Below are 21667 nucleotides of genomic sequence, written 5' to 3'. Positions count from 1 at the left end.
CCTAGATAAACTTCGGTTTTGGCTGACATTGCCACGGATATTTTTCACCTTGCCTCCAAGGGCTTCTATGGCTGTGCCTCAGAGGTAGTAATGACCTCATGAAGCCTCATGAAGCATTTTCTTTATTTTCTGAGCCCACTAGATGGCACTCTTGGTTTAAAGAGAGAGGCTCAAAGAATGGTAATTCAGAGTGTTTTAAACCTTTTGTTGAACAGAAAGCGCCATCTAGTGGGCTCAGAAAATAAAGAAAATGCTTCATGAGGCTTCATGAGGCCATCACTACTCAGAGGAAGAGTGGGTTGTCCACTAATCGGAAGATCACAGTTCGATCCCCAGCTCCTCCAGTCTGCATGTCGAAGTATCCTTGAACAAGATACTGAACCCCAAATTGCTCCCGATGATGCTTCCATCGGTGTGTGAGTGTGTTAAAAACTGAGTAGTAGGTGGTGCCTTCTATGGTAGCCTCGACCACCAGTGTATGAATGTGTGTGTATGGGTGAATGTGACTCATAGTGTAAAAGCAGTAGTATATTTCAGTATTTACTATACTATAGTAAAGTATATTATGCACAGTAGTACAGTACGTACGGTAGTGATGTGCTGGTAAGGGTTTTTAAAACCCTCACCAACCTGACCCAAGCCAACCCCCCTAGTTTCTAGTTACTTCTCTCAAACTGCATGAAAGTAATTGGTTACCTGGGAAAACAAGTTTTGTATTACTTCTAAATATCTGCTTCATTAATGCACACGTAGCTATATTACTTACGTGTTGCTGTGACAGTGTAGGACAAGACAACTATTAAGTTTGATCCATGTACCAATTATCACTATGATAAAAAGTAAGTAGTGAAACAATAAAACACAACAAATATGTTGTGATAGGCCTATTTATTGTAGTCTGGTCAGGCCTTGAAATCAAGCAACACAAGTTGGTTTCTAACACTCTCTTGGCAGAGAAAAAATAAGTAACTATTCCTCAAACATTTGACAGTCATGTCTTATGATAGGCCAAGTAAAATCAAAGTAATAAAAGTTGGTTACAAAAACATAAAACACAGCGGAGCTTTTCATTTGTAACCTTAACAGTACTCCAAATCCAGCCTATAGAGCCTGCTTTTAACATGCATCCTGGGTGGTCAAATCCCAATTGAACAGCGCTAAATACAAGTGCAAACGACCACCAAGAAGCACGTAATCTGATCACTCATACCACTTGCAGAGATGGTCTGGGATGCATTGGTCCACGAATCTTTTTCATAGTGTAAACACTAATGCTTCATGAAGCATCCCTGAAAAGGACTATGTCATCATTGCAGGACGAGGTGGGCATTTTGATGTTTTTTGTCCATTTTACCATGAGTTGGATGAAGCGTTGCATGACCTTCCATTGCTTTGCCCTGTGGAAGGAGAAATGCTGAATTCTGCTGACAGCGATATCTCCAGCTGCAATGACACAAATCAAATTAAATCAAGTCAAATCAGGCTTTAATTGTCATCTCACCAAACATACAACAGTTATACAGGTAGAACGAAACAGTGTTTGCGGGGGGTCGTTGCAACACTAAATTAATAAATACTAATACCATAAAATAGACATCAATAAAATAAAATAAAACCCTAACTATCCAGCAATAAATCACAACTAAAAGTCCAGTATGACAGTCAAACATCACACATCAGCAGTGGCCATTTTCAGAAAAAGTGACAATTGGCATTTGGCATTTAAAGTGATCATGTGCAGTGCTGTGCAGTATGTAAAAGGTGCATGGAATGGAGAGTCCAGTTTGACTGTTTAGCATCCTAGCAACCTGTGGGAGGAAGCTGTTAAGCAGCCTACTGGTCCTAGACTTGACGTTGCGGTAGCATTTGCCTGATGGCAGCAATTCAAAGCACTGTGGAGAGGGTGTGAAGGATCCCTGATGATGCTCAGGGGCCTGTCCCTGCATCGGCTCTGAAAATGTTCCTGGACAGAGGGTAGTGGCACTCCAATGATCCTCTCGGCTGTCCTCACTATCCTCTGCAGGGCCTTTTTGTCTGACACATTGCAGTGGGCATACCAGGTGGAAATGCAATATGTTATGATGTTCTCAACCCCACTTCTGTAGAATGTGGTGAGGATACTGGTGGGGAGGGATGCTTGTTTTAATTTCCTGAGGAAATGCGGTCTCTGCTGGGCACACTTCATGACCCTGATGGTATTCTGGAACCAGGAGAGATCCAACAGCACTGTTGTCCACTCTCTCCACTGTGGAGCCGCTGATGCAGAGAGGCGTGTGCTCAGGCTGCAACCTCCTGAAGTCAGCGATCATCTCCTTCGTTCTCTCTGCATTGAGCACCAGGTTGTTGACTCTGCACCAGCCCGCCAGATGTTTGACCTTGTCCCTGTACATGTCTTCATTGTCCATGTGGATGAGCCCCACAACTGTGGTGTCATCCACAAACTTGAAAATCAGGTTCCCCTGATGTCTCACTATACAGTCATTTGTCTTGGTCTTGTAGTCCATCAGCTCCCGGATAACTTGCCACATTTGCCTGGTGTTTCCTGTGTCACTGAGGTGTGATCCTGTAGCTTCTCCATGTAGGCCCTTTTTGCTCCCTTGATACCCTGTGTGAGGGCGGCCCTGGCTTTACGGAGGGCAGCTGCATCTCCCACCCTGAAGGCTGCGTCACAGGATCTTAGCAATGAACGGACCTCGGAATTCATCCACAGCTTCTGATTGTTGCGTGTGGTGAAGGACTTGGTGACAGTTACATGACTAACATGACTTGCAAGTATGTTAGTGAGCAGCTAGCGAGATTGTGGGCATAATAACTGCGCACGGGCCCTTTGACCTTCCAGCATAAGTTACGCAGACAGTAACAACATATGAACACAAGTGGGAAGCTAGATGCGTATGATAGACACAGGGGTGAACAGCAATGAGTCTCAGCTGTTTACTTGTGTTTGGTTCACCAAAACGCATGTTAATACCAGGTGTAAAGAGGCTCATGGACTACAACGTACAACTATATTTCTGCCTTGCTGTTGAGGACAGAAAAATAAATAATGCCCATTTCCTTAACAGCAAGCTCAAGCGCCTGAACTGTCAGCCACTGTGAGCAGTGTCAGTTTAATGCTGACTGATTGGTTGATTGATGTCATTGTTGTGCAGATTGACCGGTTCGGGTTAGATTAGCCATTGTGTACGGTAGTCCATTTTCTATCTGTGATATTCCTTTGGAATATTTTGTTAAGAATTACTCAACAGCAATGTTAGAACTGAAATGATAACAAATTTCCTTGTTGGATGCTGAACAATGCTTGATTTTTATTGGTCCGTAGTATATGCAGCTTGTCTTCTCTGCTGCAGTCTCAGCGCATATATGAAGTTCACCTACCTGCAAGTAAGCAATCCTGTATTATAGAGTGCTGCAGGGATGGTGTTCTTTGGTAGGCTGCAGCAAAATTAGCTTTGCTCTGTTTCCCTTTTCAAAAAGCCAACAAGACTTTCCCATTTGACAGGAATTTTGCAGAAAATAAACTCAGTGGCAAACAAAAGTTTATCAATAGCATAAACACAGTTGCCAAAAGTAAAAATTTAACATTAGGCCATGAACAAACTGCACTGCCATTGCATGACTTAATGTTGCCACCACAACGACGCTGTAAAGCCATGTTCAGCATGATGACATTATGTAGTCTCATTTAGCCACTTGTTAGCAACTAACTATTTTAAGACACCTAAAACATTTATGAATTCGCAAGTGGGGTATTTACTGACACGTTTGTGTTGTAGAACAAAATGTGAAAGTCTTCTTAGCTTGTGTTAACCACAGACCTTATTTTAGGTACCTACCCAAAAACCCATTCAAAAACCTCCCTGACTTGAATTTCCAGGTTTCAAGGACTTTGTCCTGCACAGCTCTCTGGGTGCATTCATAAATACTTGCTCCGAGTGCTGGAGCACACCGGCACAAATTAAAGCACTCATTAATTCGGAGCACTGTTAGATTGCCCCATTTGATTATTCAGAACACCACACTTTTGGGGCAGCAGAGTGTGCTCTGGGCATTCAGTCTGGAGAGATGGAGCAGCAGAGCACCAAGCAGAGTGAATGTGTGATTAACTTAGTGGTTTGTTAATTAATTTAGAAAGAAAACACTGTTTCTTTAAACAACAGCACTCTCATTTTAGTGTAGAGCCTCACTGATTGCTTGGTTGTTGCTTTTGTTGGTTGGCTAGGTTTAGGTAAGAGGACTGAGATTGGTTAGGGTATGGATGTCAGGGTAAGTCAATCAGAGGCAAAATAAGTCAAAGTAGGGCGGATCATACCTTTGCTATGCTACCAAATGCAAATTCACCTCCAGTAAATAAAATACTTTACACTACTTTGAGTACTTTGAGTTTGTGGCACGTTGTCCATTGGTGCAGTGATATGTGTGATGTATATACACAGGAACTCTATTAGGTGCTATGTACCACCCGGACTATAATTGTGGTTGCACCAGATTAGATAGGAGTCTGACATGTGGTCCTCCTGTATGTATGTAACCTGCCCACTGAGCCACGAGTAAACCTGAGTTATACAAGTTACCACATGGTGTGGTTATTGTGCCTATTATGATTAAGAAACACTTCATGGTGGCAGCGGTAAAGAACTCTCTATGAAGAATGAAGATAGACTAAAAAGATTGTCTGTGGATAATTACTGTCATCATGCAAGTAGGAGTGCGCCAGAGCTGTTAGCTGCTAAGCTAGCTACCAATACGACGTCATGACTTCGCATCTACCGACGATGAACTGGTCCGATCCGGATCTGGGTGAGGCTATCTCACTATTTAAACAGAAGATATTTCTGTACTTAGAAGATGAGGAAGTAACAGATGCAGCTAAACAAGCAAGGAAAATATGTCATGGAATTGGAGATGAAGGATTAAAAAGACTGAATGCCAGTGGTTTCAGTGATGATGATGATAAGAAAAAGCCTGCTAAACTATGGGAATTCTTTGAAAACCAGTTAAAGTTAAACGTGAACTTCAGAATTCATAGACTCCACCTGATGCAACACAGGCAGAAACCAGATGAGAATATAGATGATTTTGTGAGTAGAGCCAGAACATTAGCACAGAAATGTCAGTTTTCAGACGAAGAGCTTAACGAGCGTCTGACTGAGCTTATTATTGCGAGCACACCCCACAGTGCTCTGAGGAATGATCTCTATAGCAAGCCAAAAGGATATTCCTTAGCAGAGGTTCTGGCAGAAGGAAGGAAATCTGAAGCCCTGACAGCAGGTAATGAACAGTTAGGCAAACTTGGCCTGTCGAAGAGAAAAAACACAAAGAGAAAATCCATGCTGTGGATAGGGGCCGCACATGTCATAACTGTGGGAAAAGTCACAAACCACGTCAATGTCCTGCATATGCTTGTGGTGCAAAAGGTCACTGGGAAAGGTGCTGCAGGAAGTCCAAACAAGAGCACCAGCAACATCCTGGTCAGAGCCAGAGCCAGGGAAGTAAGTGACACCCACCACAAAACAGACAGCACAAACGCCAACCCCATAAAAATAAAAATAAAAAGCAACAGAGTGGGGCTCGCATACATGCTATAGACAGTAGCAGCAAACAGAAAGTGAGGATGAAAGTACCTACCACAAACAGTTCTGTTCCATCACTATCAGCGAAAATTGCATGCACAGCATAGACAGCAAGCTGCCCAGAGAGGAGGCGTACACTGTCCTGAAGGTGAAACCACCTGACCTACCTGGTCGTGGACACACACTACGTCTCAAGACTGACACAGGCAACACACTCTCATTACGTACCTTCAAGCAGATGTACGGTGAAAATGCATGCACCCAGAGACGGCTGAGAAAAACCCACAAGAGGCTATCTGCATACAGTGGTCATGCCATCCCCTGCCTAGGCACCATTGACATTCCATGCCAGTACAATGAACCCAACTGGATTAATGCCAAGTTCTATGCTGTGGACGTACCAGGGCCAGCTGCAGTTGGTCTGCCAACTGTTAAACCTAGTGACTGTCAACGTGGATGCACAGGGCTTGACGCTAACTTTTTTCCCAAGGAGCACATGTGCTCCTAAGTTGAAAAAGTAAGGAGTGCACAAAGAACTTTAGGGGAACAATGTAAATTGATCAAATAATGTGTTTTCCGTAATAAACGTGATGCAAATAGACATTTACAAGCAAAATTATTTAATGAATTTGTATACAAAATGTACAGAAAGGTAAAATCATCAAGTTTTGAAAAAGTATTGCAATTTAATTTTGTCTTTAATGTTATTATCTTATATATATATTATCTTTGCAATATGATTATCTTATATAATGTTATTACTATCCTAAAACATTCTCCAGGTCCTCTGAAACTCTGCAGGACTTATTCCCACCCAGCCGACAGCTAGGCCGTGGAGAACGGTCCCTAACTGCGGGGAGAACTGAGTAGGCTTCCCCGGAGGTCCGCCGCTTAACCCAATCCGTCTCCTCCACACTTTGATTTATTTCCACGCTGCCAACAGTGGGACGATTCATTGTGCTGACAGTGGCTTGGAAAACCGCCCATAACCATGTCACACGGGGAAGAGGGAAGAGGGAAGGTGGCTGGAGTTCCTCCAACATTTGCGGTTAGATTATCATATTTTTTTTATTGGCGAAAATATAGGCTGCTTCGGCTGATTTTTTTATGCGCACGTGCCCCTAAATATTTTTTACAATTCGCACACACCTATTTTTAGTCGCAAATGTGAGTGAAATGCTCGCACTGTCGAGCGCTGATGCAGTAACTGAGAATGGAAACGTAAGCCAGAACAAAAACAAAACAGACAAAGACAAAAACTAAAATGAACATAACTAACAGTGCAGACCTAAAGAGAGCATACCCAGACCAGTTTGACAAAATTGGTAACTTCAGTGGGGAGGCCAGTCTCGTACTGAAAAAGGATGCTGAACCATTCATACACCCACCATGCAAGTGCAGCATCCACATCAAAGATAAGCTAAAGGATGAACTGAACAACCTAGTCGAACAAGATGTGTTAAGGAAAGTGGAACAGCACACTGATTGGTGCTCAAGTCTAGCATTAAGTACAAAGAAAGACTGTTCTCTTCGTATATGCCTAGATCCCCAAAAGCTAAACGCCAGCCTTAAGAGGTGCCCACACAAAATTCTAACTGTGGAGGAACTGAACCCAAAGTTTGCAAATGCAAAAATATTCAGCAAACTAGATGCAAAAGCTGGATACTGGTCAATACACCTCGATGAGGAGTCACAACTGTTAACAACATTCCGAACTCCATTTGGCAGGTACTGCTGGAAACGTCTGCCATTTGCACTAAACGTCTCCCAAGATCTCTTCCAGGCCAAGATGGACCAAATCCTGGGGGGGCTCGACGGTGTTGTCAGCATAGCCGATGATACTGCAATCTATGGAGCCAGTGAAGAGGAACAGGACAGGAACCTGATCAACCTGATGGAGAGAGCAGCCAAGACATGTATTGTGTTCAACAGTGAAAAGTGCACAATAAAACAGAAAAGAAGCTCATTCTTTGGCAACCTGTACACAGACAAAGGCATCAAACCAGACCCAGCTAAAATCAGGGTCATCCAAAAAATGCCGACACCCCAAAACAAAGATGAGCTGAGCGGATTCCTGGGGCTGCTAACCTATCTGTCACCCTACATCCCAGAGTTCGCAGACAAAGCACACACGCTGAGGGTGTTGCTGAAAAGTGATGTGCCTTGGACGTGGGACCCTGACCATCAAAAGAGCTTTGAGGACCTGAAATCAATAATCACTGAACATGACTGTCTAAAATACTATGTTCCAAGCACACCCCTGACACTGTAGGTGGACGCGTCACAGAAGGGACTGGGCGTGGCTTTGGTGCAGAACAACAGACCCATTTGGCTCAAAGACACTGGATGACTGCCAATCCAGGTACAACAACATAGAGCGTGAAATGCTTGCCATCGTCTATGGGATGCAGCGATCCCATACCTACCTGTATGGGAAGTAATTTACTGTGGTAACAGACCACAAACCACTTGTGACCATATGCACAAAGCCACTACACACACCACCACAGCTACAGTGCATGCTGCTAGAAACACAAGGATACAACTACGAGTTCATGTATCGACCAGGAACCCATATGGTCCTGGCAGACACTCTCAGTCGATTACCGAATCCTGAGAACAACAGCAACAGTGAGCTGGATGAGCACATCAACGGAATAGACAGAAATCGAGGATCCAAAGATGCACACTGTTACAATCATAAACTTCTCTCCCGAGAAACAGGACACACAGAAACCACCATCAATCCCAAACTCAATGCACTGAAAGAGCTGATCCACCAGGGATGGCCAGACAACATCAAAGTTCTGCCAAGACAACTGCGTGCATATTGGTCATTCAGAGATGAGCTTGCAATTGAAGCAGGAGTCATATTCAAAGGCAGACAGGTGCTTATCCCGGACTCCATGACCGACTCTATACTGGAACAGCTACATGTAGGACACCAAGGCATTGAGAAAACACGGCGACTAACGAGAGAAAATGTCTACTGGATCAGAATGAACGACGACATCGAAAGAGTCTGCAGGTCATGTAGCACGTGTGGAACATCAGGATGAAAATCCAAAAGAACCTGTCAACCCACACATCACACCATCAAAACCATGGCAGTCTCTAGCTTCTGATCTATTTGAGATTAATGGAAATCAGTACTTACTGACTGTGGACAGATACTCCAAGTTCCCTGTATTGGATGAAATGCCCATGCCTGTGTCTAGCCAGGCAGTTGCACAAAAAATGCAAATGTACATGTCTCTTTTCGGACGGCCTGATGAGATACTTAAGGACAATGGACCCCAGTACACAGGGCAAGCGTTCCGAAAGTTCACAGCTGACTGGGGAATCAGGCATGTGACAAGCTCACCCCACTATCCAAAGAGCAACGGATTCATTGAGAGGCATGTGCGACACATCAAATCCATCGTGAAGAAAACCCTGAAACAAGGAGGTGACATACACATGGCTTTACTACAGCTCAGAGCAAAACCCATCGACAGTAAACTACCATCACCTGCAGAACTAATCTTTGGAAGGTCAGTCACCACCCTGCTGCTGGTAGAAAGGAGACCATGGAAAGGAGGAACACTGCCTCCACCTGGAGCAAAGAACAGCAGACAGGAGCATCATGACCGCAGCAGCGGCAGGGAACTACCTCCACTCAGTCCTGGACAGAGTGTGAGTCCTAAACAAGGAAAGAGGGACTTGGTACCCAGCCACCATCATACAGAAGTGCGGTGAGCCAAGGAGCTACATCATACAAATACCAAATGGAAACAAAATCAGACGTGGCAGGAGCCATCTGCGTGAAATACACTACCCTCATGCACTAAGGAGTGCAAGAACCCGCTTCACAGAACCACAACCTCAGAATGAATCTCATGGAGCAGGAACACATTCCACTCAAACCTGTGAAACAAACACCAACACAGAAGAATCCACTAGTCCTAAGATAATACACACGAGATCTGGAAGAGCGGTTGCTAAACCAGCTCACTACAAGGACTATGATTAGAGACAATCACACGCAGTGACACACACACAAAAGGACTCTGAATAAGTTTATTGTTTTGTTGTGAGATTGACGTTCCTATGTTGTGAAAGAGTCTATTACAAGAAATGCACTAATTGATTGATATCTAATGGTGTTTTACGCTAATGTGAGCAGACGTTATATTCTGCACAATTCTAAATAAGGGTGCTATGAAAATGTATGTTATTATTGCTTGCAGTTCTGTCAAGAATGTTTTATTTACATAGGTTGAAGTCAGTGGGACATCCCAGCTAAAGAGGGGGGATGCAGTGATTACTGCGGATTACTGTTAATTTATTATGCTGATCTGTTCTGTACGACATCTATTGCACGTCTGTCTGTCCTGGAAGAGGGATCCCTCCTCAGTTGCTCTTCCTGAGGTTTCTACCGTATTTTTCCCCCGTTAACAGGGTTTTTTGGGGGAGTTTTTCCTTATCCGCTGTGAGGGTCCTAAGGACAGAGGGATATCCTATGCTGTAAAGCCCTGTGAGGCAAACTGTAATTTGTGATATTGGCCTTTATAAATAAAATTGATTGATTGATTGATATTCACAGGAACTATACTAGGTGCTATGTACTATAATTGTGATTGCACCAGATTAGATAGGAGTCTGACATGTGGTCCTCCTGTATGTATGTACCCTGCCCACTGAGCCACGAGTAAACCTGAGTTATAAGTTACCACACGGTGTGGTTATTGTGCCTATTAGGATTAAGTAACACTTCAATTGGAGAACTCTATCTGTGCATCATGGGAATGATGTCAAAACATAAACTGAGGAATCATGTGTTGAAAAAAAAATTAACATCTTATGAAGTTTAAAAAGCTAAAAAAAATTAATGATAATACGTGAATTAAAGCACCACTGTCATTAACTTGCTGAACATTTTGATATTTGAATGGTTTCTGAGCTGAAAGTACACAGAAGTATTTAGCAGAACAGGAGAATTATAGTCCGTAAGAGTAGCCTATATTGCAGTCATGGTGTGAATAGTTGAATATCTATATCTATATAAATATGGAGGGGGGGGGGGCTCTCTGAGGCCCCTGTCACCCCTCAAAGGCACAAAATGGTTTAGTCTGCCTCGCACTAAGATTTGTCTGAAAAAGAAGCTAGAGCCGAGTGAGTGACTATTTATGCTGCTGGAGCACAAAGGTACACTGTCATGTCTTCCCCCAAGAGAGGAAATCGGATTCAAAAAAAAAAAAAAAAAGAAGCCTAACTTAAAGCTGGTGGTGCTCAAACTACCTAGGGGTAATCAGATGGTAGCAGCAGCCTGCACTGTAAGAGCTTTATCATTATGGACATAAATTAATTGACATGCTCACGGTTCCAGTAAACAGGGTAGCATTCCTTCTCCCTGATATCCACTTCATAGAGCCCTCCTCTGACACACACTGCTTCCACACTGATGTCGTCCAGGTCCCTCATCTCCTCCGACACCGAGTGCTGCTGCCCTCCGCCCTGCTGCACCACCGACTCCACCACACTTCCAACGTCCACCGCTCCACTCTCCGGCTGGATCTCACCAGAACTGGCTGCCTCCTTCCCCTCGGCCTCGCTGGGATCGACGAGGCGTTTGACCTTGTCGGGGTTCTGCTCACAGAATCTCCGATAGACAGTCTCGATTTTTAAAGAGTCATGTCCGACGAATGGCTTCCACGTCCGCTTGTCCTCTTTGTAAAACCAGCGGACCTCCTCTGGTCCCAGCTCCGTAACGATCTCACCGCGGTGCCTAGAGCTATTGGACCGTATGCGCCTCTTGGTTGTGACATTCCCGTCACTTTCGGTGTACTCTGGGTCGATGTCCAGATACGATGTGCCCGAATATTCCTCCCCAGCCAGGCCCAGCATCATGCCATCCTGGGATAACAGCGGCAGGTGTCTGTCCAAACCGGGTTGCTCTGGGCTCCTGTCCGCAGCAGCAACACCATCTCCCATCGGATTGTCGTCGTAGCCGGACACAAATACATCATTTGCCATATCCCATTCACTACTGCTGACAGAGTTATTCTCTGAGCTCTGCTGGCGGATAGCCGGTTTTTCCTTCATGATGCTCATGATTTCGCCGCAAATTAGACTCAAAACATGGAGGTAGCGTTACAAAAAATCACAACAATATCCCTACCGTCAGACTATTAAACCAGATTAACCGTTTTTTTCTTCCCAGCTGATAACATCTGTATGTCGAGCTGACCTGACCCCGACAATATTCCCAAACATTATAGCTAAAGATGTAAAAATGTTCACCCGGATTGCTTCAACGAAACATAACCCCCCTGCTCTACTGCCCGTGTAGGCCTACACTCCCCGATTAATTAGGCCTACGGGTTTTAAGTGATAACTGCTGAAATATTCAATGAACGCTACGAGCTATGACGGCAATCTCAGCTGCTCCATAATGTCAAGTTAATGACAACAAAGTAAATTTCCTATTCATACTTTCAAAATAAACTCGTATGCAGGAGCAAGAATGAGGGACTTACAAAATAAAATAGCCTACAAAGTATATATATATACAGTAGTTAGCCACTATTTACTATAGGCTAGCTATACTGTAGCTTGCTTCCAGCTTTCAAACTTATTTTTACTTTTATCTTGAAGACAAGTTCATCATATAGCCTAAGCAGTTTGTTTTTTCAAACTTTATTGAAAGGTATAGGAATTTCCATAACAGCAGACATGTAGCCTACTCCTTGCGTTAAGACAAATATAAGTACAGATTCAAATAAATAAGAAGCTAACAAAAGGTATTGCCGACATCATGAAAACATGATAACATCGTTAAGTGCAAAATAAAAATGAAAAAACAAACAAACATAGGCCTGCATATTATTCCTCCTTAAAGAAATACTCATATAAGTAGTTACATATCAGTTTTCTCACGCGTGACGTATTTAGGTTACTAGTTTAAACACACGGACGTTAGATTTCGTCTAAATGTATGGCAGTGCTTATTGGTGACTTTCAACTTGCTTTGTGTTAACAAAAAACAAAAGTAAATTTTTTCTTTTATATACCTTCTGGGCCACCGTAGTCCTCTCTGACTTCCTGTCATGGCCGTCATGGAGAATGTTTCGCAGCAGATTTCGTAAATAACTTGGCTTATTCCGTGACAAACATCATATGAAATGGCAGCGGTCTTCTTGGTGACCTTGTACGAGTATTCCCCATTGTTTTACATTAGTGTGGTTTCTTTGTGTTTCGTTGTTACCGCCGCCATGGTGCTGGGCTGGTAAGTGTTTAGCCACATTAGCTTAGCCACCGACCTGGCAACATGTTTGGAACGTTGTTTTCACACATTACCCCCACACGTCTCTCTCAAGTTTTGTCCATTTAGGCAACTTTTCCTTATTGTTTTATCTTTGCGGCTTGGCGTGCAGCCTGCTTTATCATCTCGGTAGTAACCATGACATTATAAAAACGTTACATAGTTACACTGCCAGAATATTTGAAGCAGCTACAGCTGTCACTGCTGTAGAGTGCAGTCTTTCTATCGGAGTGTTCACAAACATACGTCGGCCAAATGTATTCACAGGTATGATTTTGAGTTGTTTTAAGATACACGCGCCCTGATTCAAACCGTTTAAACTACAAATTAAGAAAATATATAAATTTCTGTCTATTTCGATGCTGTTTAAAATGTAGTCTGACATTTTATTTACACCATAAGTGCCCATCTAATCATTGAAACATTGAAACGTGCACTTTACAACTGCTATCATTAAACATTTATTGGCTAGAGTTGGAAAAACAGTTAAATGTATTTAGGTTAACAGTGGTGGAATATAACTAAGTGCATTTACTCATGTACTGTACTTACGCACAGTTTTGAGGTACTTGAACTTTTCTGGACTGTTTCCATTTAATGGCAGTTGATACTTATACATTTCTACATCTGAGGGAAATATTTATTTTTAATATTTTTTGGGGCATTTTTTGCCTTTAATGGGCAGGACAGTTAAGTGTGAAAGGGGGAGAGAGAGAGGGGATGACATGCAGCAAAGGGCTACAGGCTGGACTCGAACCCGGGCCGCTGCGGCAACAGCCTTGTACATGGGGCGCCTGCTCTACCACTAAGTCACCTACGCCCCTGAGGAAAATATTTAAGCAGTATCACGTGAGAGGGAGTGCTGTTGTACTGTTTATGAGCATGGCTGTGATTGAGTCATAAGCACGACACTGTAGGCCAAGTGCCAAAGATAATCAAAGCTATGCTGATATTCAGTACAGTACAACTTTAAGTGTGATATTGCTTTTATACAACAGTTCTACAAGCTCCATTTATCAACAGTAAGGAAGCTACAACAGGTTCTATTTGACAAATAGATTTGCAGCTGGACTGTATTGTTTCCAAGCAACACATAAACATTCCTATGCACTAACTTACTACTTTGTGTAAACTAGGTCTCCACTTTACCATAGGCAAGCTGCTGTATATAATGTGGGCTTCATCTGTTTCCATTCATTTTTTTGAGCAGTTACAGTAAATAAGTCTGTTGACAGTCGCTTTACAGCCCAATCAAGCCCCTGACTGCCATATTGCATCCCACAAGTTTTATTCGGAAGTAGGCCAAGTGAGAAGACCCCTCAAATAAATGGTTCAATTATGAGATCATCGTTGACAAGTTGGCTAAAGGTTGATATAAGATGAAACCTCATGGAGTGGCTCGTGGTTCCTGAATATGCTTCTCAAAATTTCTTTGCAGTCTGTGCATTCAGTTTTTTGATTTCTTGTGTACGAGGCAAGGTGATTGATTAGAGGTCAGCTGGACACAAAACTATTTTAGAATCTATGAATATCCACATCAAATTCCACAATAATGTAACCAGTAGTTTTAGAGATATCTATTCAGAAAGGAGGTATTGGATAAAGAGTCAACAGGATAAAAGTTTGATTTGAAAAACCTTTTCCCCATCACCCAGCCGAAGCAGATCAGTGAATTAATTTGGTGTGATATAGAAAAGAGAGCCTTGCACAACATAGCATAGTACCTTGTGCTCTTTCACACTTTGTTGACTCTGCCTCCTGTCCTGCAGGTTTGGCTTTGATGTCCCAGTGATCCTTCGCAGCGCAGATGAGACAGAGTCCCTCCTACCAACCCCTGAGAAGCAAATGGTCCAGATGACCAATCCCTTCATCCTGGAGATGGGCTCTGGGCCGGCATCTGTCACTGGTGAGTACAGCCACCATCAGCAACAGAACTCAGTAACTGGGAATATTAACGAGCCTGACTTGATTTGGATTTAAAGTGTCTGGGGATCTTAAATGCTTCTTCTGTCTAACAAATGTACACAAGAGAATGACAATTATCCCTTCCTGTTCCAGGGTACTACAGGTAACACACCATGGTTGCTGTACCTGAATCAGTATAGTTTCTTGGTACAGAGTACACACTGCTCAAAAAACTTAAGGCATCACTTAATGGTCACAGTGTAACACCAAGTCAGTTAAACTTCAGGAATATCAGTCTGTCCATTTAGGAAGCACAAGCGATTGTGAATCAGTTTCACCTGTCTTGGTGCAAATAAGAAGTGACAACAGGTGCAATAGAGAGGCAAAAGCAAGACAACCCCAAAAAAGGGAATGGTTTTACATGTGGTGTCCACAGACAATTGCTCTCTCCTTATCCCTCCTGACTGATTGTTTTCGAGTTTTGTGTTCTGCTAGTGTCCTTGTCATTACTGGTAGCATGAGGTGGTACCTGCAGGTCAATCAGATTGCACAGGTAGTCCAGCTCCTCCAGGATGGCACATCCATACGAGCGGTCACAAGGTTTGCTGTGTCTCCCAGCACAGTGTCAAGAGCATGGAGGAGATACCAGGAGAGCGGCCATTACACAAGGAGAGCTGGACAGGGCCGTAGAAGAACATCAACCCAGCAGCAGGACTGGTATCTGCTCCTTTGTGTGAAGAGGAACAGAAGGAGCACTGCCTGAGCTCTAAAAAATTACCTCAAGCAGGTTCCTGGCATGCATGTTTTTGACCAAACTGTCAGAAAAAGACTCCATGAGGGTGGCATGCGGGCCCGATGTGCACTGTGCAGCTCGATTGGCATTGGCCAGAGAACACCATAATTGGCAGGTTGGTGCCCTATTCTCTTTACAAATGAGAGCAGGTTCACAGTGAGCACATGTGACAGACATGAAAGAGTCTGGAGACGCTGTGGTGAATGTTATGCTGCCTGTAACATCACCCAGCATGACGGGTTTGGTGGCGGGTCAGTGATGGTCTGGGGAAGCATATCCTTGGAGAGTCACACAGACCTCCATGTCATAGCCAGTGGTACTCTGACTGCTGTTAGGTACTGGGATGAAATCCTCAGAGCAGTTGTCAGACGTTACACTGGTGCAGTGGGCCCTGGGTTCCTCCTGATGCAGGACAAAGCCCACCCTCATGTGGCCAGAGTGTGTAGACAATTTCTGGATGATGAAGGCATTAATGCCATTGACTGGCCCTCTCATTCTCCTCACCTAACTCCAACTGAGCACCCATGGGACGTTATGTAGCGATGGCAGCATCGTCACAGACTGTCGAGGGGCTCACTGATGCCCTCATCCAGATCTGGGAGGAGATCCTCCAGGACACCATCCACTGTCACATCAGGAGCATGCTCAGACATTGTCGGGAGAGCATACAGGCATGTAGAAGCTATGCACACACTACTAAGTCACATTATGAGTTGCTGTAGTAGAATTGATAAAAGTTGGATCAGCCTGTGATTTCATTTTTTTACTTGATTTTTGGTGTGGTTTTGAATCCAGCCCTCAGTTGGTTGAAGATTTTGTTTTCCATTGTCCACTGTTACATCATTCTGTTCTTAACAAATTATACAGTGTACATCAGTAAAGACTTTCAACTTGAATAATTTGTTCATCAAGACCTGATGTGTGATTTAAGTGTTCTCTTAATTTTTTTTTAGCAGTGTAGATATCCTTCAAGTTTTGCGTCTGTTGGAAGCATTCATGTGAATATATGACATTCACTAATAAACTATGTGTGCAGTTATTTTTATGCATGGTTATGAATCCTACTTCCAAATGTCGCAGCCTCTATATATCCAATACAACCACTGAGTGGTACTTTAACTTTATGTATCCAGGCCATCATAACATTAGCGAACACTCTCTTGCAGATGGTGTGTCAGTGAGGCCCCGCTGTCTGGAGCCCTGTGTCCTGAACTGCTTCTGGGGCTGTGAGGTCAGTGCCCTGCAGGGAGCGCTGCAGGCCCACCAGCATGGCCTGCTGCTCAGCACCTCCCAGTATTTCCAGGAGGCCCTGCACTTCCGCTACCACCACTACCAGAGCTTCCAGTATCCTTTACAGTACTAACAAATACTCATATGCATGTAGGGTTGGGATCCGGATCCAGTTCTTTTTTGGAACCGGGTCCAAAGTTCCGGTTCCGTAACCGGTTCCATCACACTTAGAGTAATGGTTCCTGCAAACGGTTTCTAGATTGTAAACAAAAAAAAAAAAAAAAAAAACGAGTGCGGCACAGGCCGCATATTTCTGTCCAAACTCGACCGAGCCCAACATTATTTAATTACTAAAGCACTGAGTTTGTGTCACACAGTTGTTATGGTTACAGGCTATTTAACAGGCCGGGCGTGTGCTGTAGGTGCTCTGTGGAGAGGGAGACCTCCATGTTTGAGACGGGAGCGGGCAGCGGGAGGTCTGCTTCCAGCTAGGGGAGAGGGAGAAATATAATAAAATAATTATTTTATTTTCAGCGCTTAATCAAGGCGGAGGCGGGCGGCGGGAGGTCTGAGACTTCCAGTGAGGGGAGCGGTAGAAACAAACAGCCAATCTGTGTGTGTGTTCTGTTCAGGTGTTGTCATGTAAATAGCAGTGCCCAAGCATGAATGCATGTAAGTATTTTTCATTACATTGCTGTGGTTAATTTGGGGTAATAGTGTTACTGTAGAAATAAGAGAATCACTTTTTGTCGTTATATATTCTCAGGGAGATGATACAAGCTCTAAATCTGAAATACACACCACACACAAATGTGTATTTTCATCTAATTGTACTGTACAACAGTTAGAATAAAGTTTTTGTATTTGCATGATTGCATTTGTGTTTATTATATACTTGTTTAAGTATAGCAAGTATAGTGAATATAATGTAGAAATCGGTAAGGAATCGGACCGTTGAGAAGGAATTGGTAAGGAATCGGAATCGTTAAAATCCTAACGAGTCCCAACCCTATATGCATGCCCATACAGAATCTGCAGATTTTTAAATTGTTTTCAGCAGTGATCCGAAATGGAAATCTGTAGAATTTTTTGTCTTGTAATGTTATAGACGATATTTATTTCTGATTGTGGTGGGGGAAAAATCAATACAGCATAGTATTGCGATATTTTGCATGGCTATCACATGCTTGATGACACAGGCTTATAGCATGTGAAATACCAAAATTAAATAGAAGCTGATACCTACACCTTATACCTTTAAAGGTCAGTTGGTATTTTCTCCTTTACTCCTGGTGGTATATGTCCATGCAAATGAACCAAGCATGGGCCAAAGCCAGAGAATCAAACTCTTCTTTTCTCTGGTCCAGATTTCGGTGTCTCCGGAATAAATGTACTGCTTCCATCAGGAAATTCAAATCTGATTATTATTTCAACTTGACGTCTGAAAACGTAAATAACCCTTCTAATTTCTGGAAAACAATTAAGTCGCTTAACCCTACTGCCCCTGCTTCGCTCCCCCAACAAATTATTCATTGTTCTCAGCCAATAACTGATAAGCAATCTATTGTTGATCTTTTAAATGAACACTTTGTTTCTGCTGGATATTTGTTCGATCACTTGTTTCCCGATTTGAAATCCAGTGTCTTGTCCAGCCCTCCCACTGCTGAAGAGACACCAGATTTTTATGGTTTTGCTTTTGAACATATTTCTACTGATTTGTCCTTAAGGCTTTAAAAGCAATTGACCCTAAGAAGTCTCCAGGCCCAGATGGCCTGGATCCCTATTTTTTAAGACTCTCAGCAGAACTCATAGCTGAACCCCTGGCTAACATTTTCAACTTATCACTGTCCACTAATTCCATCCCCAAATCTTGGAAGGAGGCATATGTTTTGCCCATTTTTAAGGGGGGGGGATCCCTCTGACCTGAACAACTATCGGCCTATTTAAAAACTCTCAGTGGTTACTAAAATTATGGAATCCCTCGTCAATGACCAGCTAAAGGAGTTTTTATTAGAAAGCAGTCAGCTTAGCTCTGTTCAGTCTAGTTTTAGATCAGGTCATAGCACTATAACTGCTGCCTGAACGATATAATTCAGGGTCTTGATAATAATAAACACTACGCAGCAGTGTTTATTGATTTATCTAAGGCGTTTGACACTGTGAACCACACCATCTTAATCAATAGGCTCCATAATATTGGCTTGAGTGTCAACTCTGTTAGTTGGTTTGCAAATTATCTTACTGACAGGTCACAGACAGTCCTTGCCAATGGTCAGAGGACATCTTCCAAGTCAGTTGCCCGGGGCGTGCCCCAAGGGTCTATTCTGGGGCCTATCTTGTTCACGATTTATATAAACGTGGCATATAAATGCCACAGATATACAAAATGGCACAGATATACAAAATTCTGATTCATCTAACTTTCATCTGTATGCAGATGATACAATTGTTTATTCTTGTGCCTCCTCTCTGTCTTGCGCTTTTCAGCACCTCCAAAAATTGTTTAGCTCGATTCAGGCTGATTTTAAAAATCTTAAACTGGTTTTAAATGCTAGTAAAACAAAAGTCATGCATTTCTCTAGATCCCACTCCCAGCCTCCTGTTCCTAACATTTTCACCACTGATGGAAAGTGTATAGAACAGGTGGCTTCCTATAAATAAATAAATAAATAAATAAATAAATATCTAAGATAAAACTTACTTTTTCTATTCATTTGGATAATCTTGCCAAAAAACTCAGGAGCAAACTAGGATTTTATTTTAGAAACAAGCATTGTTTTAATCTCACTGCCAAAAAGAGACTTGTCATGGCTACCTTTCTTCCCATGATTGATCATGGTGATGTTCTTTATATGCATGCCTCTGCTGCAGGGGTCGTGTTAACTGGATATTCTCGGTCATTGAACGTTTTTTTTACAACAATGACCGGAAAATCTGAAGGCCGTCGGTCATTTGACCGGTTGCAATTACCACCCCTGCCCACTTGGTGGCGGAGTGCACAGTCACTGGTTTAAGTGGCTGCCGTTTTCACGCTGCAGAGAAAAAGTCATTCATCTGCTTAATGTAGCGTTGTTAACATAACGGCCTGGACACACCAGATGCGTTAGTGCTGCAGAAGTCCTGCGAGTATACTTGCAGGCGCTTGACTGTCCACACAGGCAGCGCATTTCTCCTGTGCTCTCCGCGCCGGTTAAACATCGACTCCACTCGTCTGTTCCCGTCAGTGCTCGTTTTTTCACTTCAAGAGGTCATTTTAAACATGGGTAAGTCCATATTTTAATCGTTTTTTATAACGTAGTAAGTTAATGACAATTTGTCATTGCATGTCCATGTATTGAGCGTGTTGGATAAACACTGAATGAATAGGGCATATTGTTCTGACCATTTTATTTATGTAGTCTGTAGGCTCAGTGACACAAAATTAAAATTGTAATGAAGTGATTAGGGTATTGAAAAATGTGTTCGATTATGCACTGTTGTGTTATTTTAAATTATAAACATGGTATTCCCTCACGTTCCTCAGTGCATGCTGTTGTTATTTTATTTTGAAAATTGGCCAGATTCTCTCATCTTTTCTGTGTCTGACTTCTTGTTTGGTACGATCCGCTCTATCCAGCTTGACAGAAGCGCTCACGGCTTGCCTGTAGACCAGATGCCGAACTGAAGCACTGCGGTGTGTGGATGTCTGTTCATCTTTTCATTCATATCCTTATTAATGCACACTTTGTAACTTGCTTGTTGGATTTATTAAAAACGAACGAATGAAAACTAAATGTCTTTGAATATCTTTATTATCATTTAAAAACGAAAATTAAAATGACCGGTTAAAATATATGATGACCGGATTTTTACGATTATGACTGGATTTTTACGACCCTGTCGTTACTATGCCCCTTGGTCCTGGAATCAGCTCCAGAAAATGCTAAAATTAAAACAGAAGTCTGTAGCTGCTTTCTTTGAATTTGATGTGTACTGTATGTACTTTATGTATCTATGTACTGTTGTGTTTATGTTTTATGTTGTTGTATTGTTGTAACTTTGGTTTGCTGCCTTCTTGGCCAGGGCTCCCTTGTAAAAGAGATGTCAGTCTTAATGGGACTCACCTGGTTAAATAAAGGATAAATAAAAAATAAATAAATAAATAAATACAGGAAGTATGCCATTTGAAGCACACTCATAGTCTCCAATATCTGTTAGTTACTTGTGTTTGAAGTGCTTTGGGTTGGATGTTCCATTTACCATTATACAGCAATAAATCAAAGAAGTCAATGCTATCATCTTATCTTGGTAACATAATGCATACTCATGATGGCTGAGACATTTCTTTGGTTTAACCCTCCCTGTTTGGCTGATATACTTTGTTCCTACAGTAGTTCCCAATCTTAGCCTCTTTGACTGCACCCTCTCAGTATCAGCAGTGAAGACACAGTGGAATATCACACACAGATTCCTGCTGACCAGGGGATCAGAGATTTTGGGCCATTGCCAAGGGAACACTACCCTCTTGTGGTTGTGCTGACGCTGGCAGAGCCGGACGCCAGAGACTCGTACAACATTGTGAGTCTACCTCACATTCAGACATTTTCAGAACTGTGCTGCTGGTCCTTCTTGTTTTTGCCAATGTTCTTCTTCTTCTTCTTGTCCTTCTTCTTCTTCGCCTTCTCCTTCCTTCTCTTATTCCTATGCATTTAATCTGCCTTCCTATGCATAAAAATAAACTAACTTTGCACATAGTTCCAGTCCTATGCCAAGCTTCCTCACCTGAAACTGTGGGCCAATAGTCCTGATGGTGGCGCTAGAGCAGCTGTCTACAGTTGGAAACTTTGTAATGTCATAACAAATCAGTCATACATGCCACAACTT

At 42.7% G+C, this 21667-nt stretch overlaps 2 protein-coding genes across 4 annotated transcripts in view; one reads left to right on the top strand and one right to left on the bottom strand.

Moving 5' to 3' along the window:
• ddhd1b (DDHD domain containing 1b) overlaps positions 1–11997 on the bottom strand; it is a 94509-nt gene extending 82512 nt beyond the window's left edge. Inside the window, exon 1 of the mRNA XM_049590662.1 lies at positions 10934–11997. Within this exon, the coding sequence (XP_049446619.1) occupies positions 10934–11666 (733 nt within the window). The 5' untranslated portion in view covers positions 11667–11997. The remainder of the gene's footprint in view (positions 1–10933) is intronic.
• A 645-nt stretch (positions 11998–12642) lies between these two features.
• Positions 12643–21667, top strand: part of cgrrf1 (cell growth regulator with ring finger domain 1) — a 40400-nt gene continuing 31375 nt past the window's right edge. The window contains exons 1-4 of one of the 3 annotated variants that reach the window (XM_049590724.1): positions 12643–12840; positions 14646–14782; positions 16741–16918; positions 21214–21361. In XM_049590724.1, coding sequence (XP_049446681.1) covers positions 12737–12840; positions 14646–14782; positions 16741–16918; positions 21214–21361 — 567 coding nt within the window. In that variant the 5' untranslated portion in view covers positions 12643–12736. The remainder of the gene's footprint in view (positions 12841–14645; positions 14783–16740; positions 16919–21213; positions 21362–21667) is intronic. The other 2 variants (XM_049590722.1, XM_049590723.1) reach the window with 2 other exon arrangements.

The sequence above is a fragment of the Epinephelus fuscoguttatus genome, linkage group LG11 (genome assembly GCF_011397635.1).
Source record: "Epinephelus fuscoguttatus linkage group LG11, E.fuscoguttatus.final_Chr_v1".
NCBI classification, from domain to species: Eukaryota; Metazoa; Chordata; class Actinopteri; order Perciformes; family Serranidae; genus Epinephelus; species Epinephelus fuscoguttatus.
The sequence above is the reverse complement of the archived record's forward strand: the minus strand, read 5'-3'. Positions and strand labels throughout refer to the sequence as shown.